Source organism: Otolemur garnettii, unplaced genomic scaffold (assembly GCF_000181295.1).
Source record: "Otolemur garnettii isolate 467f Iridium unplaced genomic scaffold, OtoGar3 scaffold00025, whole genome shotgun sequence".
NCBI lineage: Eukaryota > Metazoa > Chordata > Mammalia > Primates > Galagidae > Otolemur > Otolemur garnettii.
Window position 1 is genome coordinate 9,645,280 of NW_003852420.1, and position 7,473 is coordinate 9,652,752.

Consider the following 7,473-nt stretch of genomic DNA (forward strand, 5'->3'; position numbering starts at 1 on the left):
AGGAGGATGTCTGGAGGCCAGGAGTTCAGTGTATGGGGAATTAACAACAGACTTTCAGAGTCCTCCACTCAGTTATTTCCCTTTGTGTTCAGTGAACACGGAATATGGCCAGATTTCTCATCCAGCCCAATCTACCCATTGGATAACGCAGATATGACTTACCTTTTTGAAGGTGGTAATGCACAGACCAGTATGTCAGTGTGTAAGTAATTAATAACAGATATTATTTAAACATCTGCACCATTATCCTGTAAGATTTTGAGATCAGGAGATACAGCTTCTCGTTATCCTCCACCCTTTCGCTACAGTAACTATCTGCTCACTAAAAATAAATAAACACCTTGAGACAGTTCTCTAGAAACTACAGGTTATTACGGGCAACTATCAAGTTCTTATCCAGTGTTTCAAACACTCATTTTTGAGTTTTCCATCTCAAAAATCACCTCCTGTTCTCACACTCCCCAACACTCAAACAGCTGGCAAGAGCAGACACCCTCTTCCGTGTTCCTTAGCACCAAACTTCCCATTTGAAGATAAAAGTCCCTGCCTGGCTAATCTGGGTCATTTCAGCACGCAATACAGGGTCTAGTTTACCATAATATAGTGGCTGAATGAATAAATAGGGTAACTAATTCATTGCTGATGAATATGTCTGAAATAACAGACTCTGGGCATTAATTCTGCTTGTTTTTTAAGGGAACTAGGAATGAACTTCGTATGTTTGTATGTCTATAAAATTGTGAAGTCCAGAATACACTTTTTCATCCATTTCTAACCCAGGACCTTTGGAGATGAGTCAGATCTGTGTCATAAGAATGACAGTAACCGGACAATATATAAAAAATGAATAGCCTGGAACATATAATATGGAAAAAAGGCACAAACATAATGTTGAATCAAAGAAGCCAGACAGGAATGCGTGTGGTTTGATTCTATTTATGTAAAGGACAAAAACTGGCAAAACCCATCCAAAGAGTAGAAATCAGGACAGTGGTTTAGCCCGGGCAGTGCAGTTAATATGTTAAAGGGGGCATTAGGAGACTTCTGGGAACTGCTGATGTCCTGTTTCTTGATCTGTGCATTCTTTATACACAGGTAAGTTGAATTTGTAAAAATTCATCAGCTATATATTCATGATTTGTGCTCTTGTCTATATATAATGTACTATATATACATGTATACATATATATTTATAATGCCAATTAAAAGCTTAAAAAATAACCTAGACCACAAAGAAAGATGAAAATTAGTTGAATTGTTTAGCACAATCCAGGCATTTTCAACCTAAATGAAAAAACATATTGGTATAAATGGAGCCATTAATATTTCAGGGTCACACAGAAGATCCTGAGCACCACCTGAGTTCTAACTGGCAGTGAGTAGTCTCCAGAAAGCAATGAGAGTGCATTTACTTGGTTGGTATTGGCATGGAGGGAGGTGAGACCAGACAGCTGTTGACCTCATTCCTATAGTTGATGGACTGGACCAAATTAGGAAATTCCATTTCAAGTTTTTTTTTTTCTTTGAGGCGGAGCCCCAAGCTATCTCCCTGGGTAGAGTGCCACGGCATCATGCTCACAGCAACCTCCAACTCCTGGGCTCAAGCCAGTCTCCTGCCTCAGCCTCCCAAGTAGCGGGGACCACAGGCGCCCGCCACAACGCCTGGCCTTTTTTTGGTTGCAGCCATCATTGTTGTTTGGTGGGCCCGGGCTGGGGATTCGAACCCGCCACCTTAGGTGTATGTGGCTGGCGCCTTAGCCGCTTGAGCCACAGGCGCCGAGCCCATTTCAAGTTTTTAATGATTTTAATTACAAAATCCTTTATTTCCTGACAATGTTCAACTGACCTTTTTAAATCTAAAATAACTTAGAAAAGATAGCAATTTCTAAATAGGATAATATTCAAGTGAAAACACAGATTCTAAATTTAAAACCTTTTCTATTAAAATTTATCTCACTCTTCGTGTGATGGAAGCAAATTGCTAAAGCCTGTATTATTCTGCATGAAATTCCAGCACCGCACGGTGGGCATTCCATCCCTCCATTCATTTTACAGATGAGGAAATCATAAATTTCCTGTCTGTTTCTTTAACCACTGCACCCTCAGAGCCCAATGCAGGAAGCACTCAACCAGGGCTTGTTATATGACCTTTTATGATCGAAGGAGGTTTGGAAAGGTAGTGTGAATTGCCCACCCTTCCTGGGTGGCCCCGTTCTCTTTGATACAAATCCAACAAGAATGTCCCAGCGGAACTGGGTAGTGATCCCCAGGTGAGCCATGCCAGGTGTGGCCCAGACTTTGCCATGGGGCCTTCTATTGTACGGTGTCTCACTCTTCTCGGGATTTCAATCACCCTCTTACTCAGGGATGACTCGCTTCGGCTTCAGCCCCCTGGCTGATCACATAGGCTCCTGGACAAGGGAGACGGTTGTTCTTACCCGGAGGCAGGAGTCTCCTGGGCTGGACACACGTGGTGGTGGGAGTGATGGATATACCTGGAGGACTGGGGAAGTGGAGCTGCTTTAACACGTAGACTAGTCCTGGGCGGGTCTGGAGAAACAGGAAAACCGCCCGCAGCCCAAGAGTCCCAAGCTGAGAGAGAGGTCGCCAGAGGGACTGTGGGGGTTGAACTAGCATTGATGTTTGCCCCGCCTCCCAGCTCAGAGGAATCTTTCTGCCACCCGCTGGCCCTTAAAACTTCAGCCCCCGCAGTGGCCCGTACCTGTAGTCCCAGCGACTGGGGAGGCTGAGGCGGGAGGATCGCTTGAGCGCAGGAGTTGGAGGCTGCAGGAGCCAGGATGACACCGCTGCACTCCAGCCTGGGTGACAGGGCAAGACCCTATTTCTAAAAAAAAAAAAAAATCTTCTGCGGACTGCGACTCTTCTCCCCAGGAGCGAGACCTAGCAGGCCCGGGCCGGGCGTGCCCTCGCCTGCCCCGCAGCTCGCTGGCCCGAGCCGGCCGGGCCGCTGGGGGCCGCGCAGGGCGGGGACCGCGCACCCGGCGCAGCGCGCGGCTCGGGGCAGGCGCACGGCCTCGGCGGGAGTTCCGGCCCGCGACCGCCGCAGCCTAGACGAGCGCCCGCTGCGACTCGGCGCCCCACTTCGCCGGCGTCCGCCCCCGGGCACGGCCTGGGGTGGTCTCTAGGGGCGCAGTTCTGCAAGTGTGCGAGGCTGGACGCCTCAGGCTCCGGGAAAGGAGGTGAGTGGTAAGGCACTGCGGCAGGAGCTGGAGCCGGAGGCTGCGATGGGCGCCAGTGCCTCCTGAGCCCCCCGCCCGCTTTCTTTTTGCAGCCCCCTGCCCTTAAATAGCTGTTACATTGAACATAATTTCTTACGGTTGAGACCACCTTCTCCAGCGCGCAAAACAAACTTTCAGTCCAGCCTAATAGGGATAAGGGACAGATTGCTGTCCACCCACCGTCTGACTCCGGCCCCTGCAGAGCTGGCCAAAGACTGGCCGAGTGGCCTTCGGACACCGAGCGCGCTCGGATCCTCCAGGGAAAGAAGCCTCGGGGACTGCTGCCCCCACCTTTTCCTTCCTTCCTTTCCTTCTTTTTCTTCCTTTTTGCTTGTATTTTTCTTTCGTTTTCTGTGAAGGGCTGTTGAGCTTCTTGGTTAGATATCCCTACATGCAGTGTTCCCGCTGAAGTTTGCGGCTCTCCTCAACAAGTAACAGCTTGTTGCAGATGAGACGTTCACTCCAAAATGAAGGCGCAGAAAGATAGCAGAGGAATGCGGGGAAACCAGATTGTCTAATTTTAGCCGCATTTCGCTGCAAAGGAATCACCAGGTATTGCCCAAAGGAGTAGTGTTTTGATCGCCCAGGTTAGGAAAGAACAAGACCTTTCATCTGATTGCCCCGTGAAACCATAAAAGAAAGTTTACTTTCTATATGTACAAAACATTTTAAATAACAACCTTCAGTTCTGGCAATGGAGAAATTCTTCAAGTCAAGCAGTTCAATGCCACATTATGAGTTTGAAGGAGATGTCCTTATTGTCTTTTTTTTTTTTGAGACAGAGTCTCACTTTATCGCCCTCAGTAGAGTGCCTTGGCGTTACAGCTCACAGCAACCTCAAACTCTTGGGCTTAAGCTTTTCTCTTGTCTCAGCCTTCCAAGTAGCTGGGACTATACAGGCGCCTGCCACAACACCTGCAATTTTTGTTGTTGTTGCAGTTACATTGTTGTCGTTAGCTGGCCAGGTGGGTTCTAACCCGCCACCCTCGGGCATGTGGCTGGGGCTCTGCTGACTGAGCTGCTGGTCGCTGCCCCCTTATTGTCTTTTTGCTGGGAAAGATTTGTGTTAATAGAAATGCTTAGTAGAAGCAATCGAATTTCCTCCCTGTCGTTTTAGTTTTCATTCGTATTGGTGTTGCAACATTTATCAAGATCATTTCCCACTGTGGTGGATTAGAGTTTGGAGTTAGAGAGACCTGTGTTTCTACGTGGGTTCCCACCATCAAATTTGCTGGGTGACTTTAGATAAGTTGCCTAACCTCTCTGAACCTGGGTGTCCATATTTCTAAGTAAGGCTGCAAAGAGGATGAAGGGGATAACAGAAGCCTGTAGGAAATGAAGGGCACATCACTGTGTCATAGATGAAGCTGATGATGACAGAGGCAAGCAGTTAGGACTAATGCCTGCCTGGTGCAAGAGGGCTCTGTGTGAGCCTTTGTGCCTGGGGAGTAGATACATTGCAGCAGTGTATGCTTCTGTCTATGAAAATATAAGGAGCTACTTTTGAACTCTTGAATTTGGTTAGAACACATAAAATGTGTCCTAAATCTCTTCAGATTTACTGTATAGTGTATTTTGAGATTCTCTTATGCTTACAAATGTGCAGTTTCAAATCAACACAGAACAGATATGATATTGATTGTTTAATTATTGCTTGTTATTAGAAAGAGTGGTCCTCAGATGTCACCACAGTCCTCGGTTTAGTATTGATTTGGGTAGGTGGGAGGGAGGAACCGAGGCCTGGAGTTCACTTTTCCCTTGGCTGAGTGAGCCGCAGACCGGTATCATCTGGTGCTTGGAGAAACTCAGGGCCCAGCCCAGACCTGCTGGATAGAATCTGCATCCTAACAAGATCCTGAGGGATCTGTGTGCACTGTCAGAAGAGCCTGTTCTCGGGAGTGTGAGCACATTGATATTTCTCCAAAATGGGCCTTCTGGAAACACAGATTTCTCATGAGCTGTCCTTGCACGGTGAAGTGGAAAAAATTCATTCTAATCATTCAAATGATTTTTACTTTAACTGTTTAAAATAGCGAAGAGCAGAAATAAGAGAGAGCTGACATCTCAAGCTTTGTTTAAATTCTGCCAATTTGGGGTTCTGGTGCTCCCCTTATCCTCTGACACATTGTGCTTAGCTTCTTTTCTTCTAGCTGCTCCAATGAAAAGAACACCACGGTTTGAAGTTCACACCCACACCTGTACTTTGAAGAATAAGCTTTTTATGTCTGTTGCTCCTCTTTTAAAATCTTTTGCCAAAGGTGTATCCAAAAAATTGATGCATTTATCTATCAATTTGTATATGATATAAAACAATAACTTCAGTAAATCAAATCCATGACAGTGATTATTAATGACTTATATCTTTATATGCATTTAAGATAAAGAACTATATACAATAATGACTGAAGTAGAAATTATTCTGCTTTATTTTGTGAACTTCCATACAAGAAAATGTCATCAATATTTGTAAGGGGAATATAGTAATTTATATGTATTAGGAATAAGGGAAGGTTTTTTTGTTATTTGTTTGTTTTGGGGACAGAGTCTCAAACTGTTGCCCTCGATAGAGTGCTGTGGCATCAGAGCTCACAGCAACCTCCAACTCTTGGGCTTAAGTGATTCTCTTGCCTCAGCCTCCCAAGTAGCTGGGACTACAGGCGCCCACCACAACGCCCGGCTAGCTTTTGGTTGTAGTTGTCATTGTTGTTTGGCAGGACCAGGTTGGATTCAAACCCACCAGCTCTGGTGTATGTGGTTGGCACCCTAGCCACTTGAGCTACAGACGCCATGCCTAGATAGGGAAAGGTGTGTGTTTTCCTTTAGGCAATTATGCCTCGATAAAGTTGATTCTTAAAAAGATAACATGAAGGATTGCCCATTGCTCAAATAGCCCAGAGACAGTCAAGAAAAGTAGTAAAGAAGGAAAAGTTAAAATTGATACATCACTGGGCAGCGCCTGTGGCTCAGTGAGTAGGGCGCTGGCCCCATATACCGAGGGTGGTGGGTTCAAACCCAGCCCAGCCAAACTGCAACCAAAAAATAGCCAGGCACTGTGGCGGGCGCCTATAGTCCCAGCTACTTGGGAGGCTGAGGCAAGAGAATCACCTAAAGCCCAAGAGCTGGAGGTTGCTGTGAGATGTGACGCCACAGCACTCTACAGAGGGCAACAAAATGAGACTCTCTCTAATAAAAAAAAAAAAAATTGATACATCAGGCTGACAAAGAAAATGCATAGCCAAGTGATCCTGGAAGAGTGGGTGGATGGAGAAATAATGTGTGTAAATCTAGATAGTGTGAGACCATTTTTATAAGACTAAGTTAAGATGATGAGTTTAATATCTGGGGCAATGGGAATCCTGCAGTTTTTTGGAAGAGAAGGCTAAAATGAAAAACAAAAGAAAACTGTTTTCCTCTGCTGGGTCTACGGGCACGTTCTGGTTCCCTTCTCACATCCCGATCTCCGTCCGCCTGTATCTTCTGCAGACACCTGCACTTGCCACAATGCTGTCATCCAGTGACTTTGCGGCTGCTTCCTGGGAGCTCGTGGTCCATGTCGACCATCCCAGCATAGCAGAGCAGAAAGACGTCACACTGAGAGTGTCCGGAGACCTGCACATCGGGGGCGTGATGCTTAAGTTAGTAGAAAAGATCAGTAAGTTTCTCTTCTTATGGCTTCTCTGTTTTTAAAACTCTGCCTGTTGCTTCACCACTAACTGGCTGGCCTAGGTTGTCTGACCATCTGGGTTTTTCTGCTCATTCATCTTGTAATGGCCCAGAGAGCAATATCCCCTCCTCTCCCGGAGGAGAGAAAGAAATAGAGCAAGAGCCTCAGGCTGAATTCCAATGATGCTTGTAAAAACTTGAGTCTTAATCTGTTGAAAGCTGGCTCCCGTCAGCCATCATTCCCCAGCCCATGGATCCACGAATGGATTAATAACTTGTGGTATATGTATACCATGGAATACCAAGCAGCCTTAAAAAAAGATGGAGCCTTTTCCTCTTTTGTGTTTACATGGAGGGACCTGGAACATATTCTCCTGAGTAAAGTATCTCAAGAATGGAGGAAAAAGTATCCAATGTACTCAGTACTTCTATGAAACCAATTTATATTTACTCACACTTTGTTATGAAAGATAGAACACAACCATACCCAGGATGAAGGAGAGATAAGGAGTGGGAAGGGAGGGAAGGGGAGAGGTTTGATAGAGGGAGGTAAAAGGTGGGACCACACCTA

The 7,473-nt window shown here is 45.9% G+C and overlaps 1 protein-coding gene across 1 annotated transcript in view; it reads left to right on the plus strand.

The window, feature by feature from the left end:
• Positions 1 to 6,728: 6,728 nt before the first annotated feature.
• Positions 6,729 to 7,473, plus strand: part of FERMT1 (fermitin family member 1) — a 41,726-nt gene continuing 40,981 nt past the window's right edge. The window contains exon 1 of the mRNA XM_003788020.1: positions 6,729 to 6,891. Within this exon, the coding sequence (XP_003788068.1) occupies positions 6,741 to 6,891 (151 nt within the window). The 5' untranslated portion in view covers positions 6,729 to 6,740. The remainder of the gene's footprint in view (positions 6,892 to 7,473) is intronic.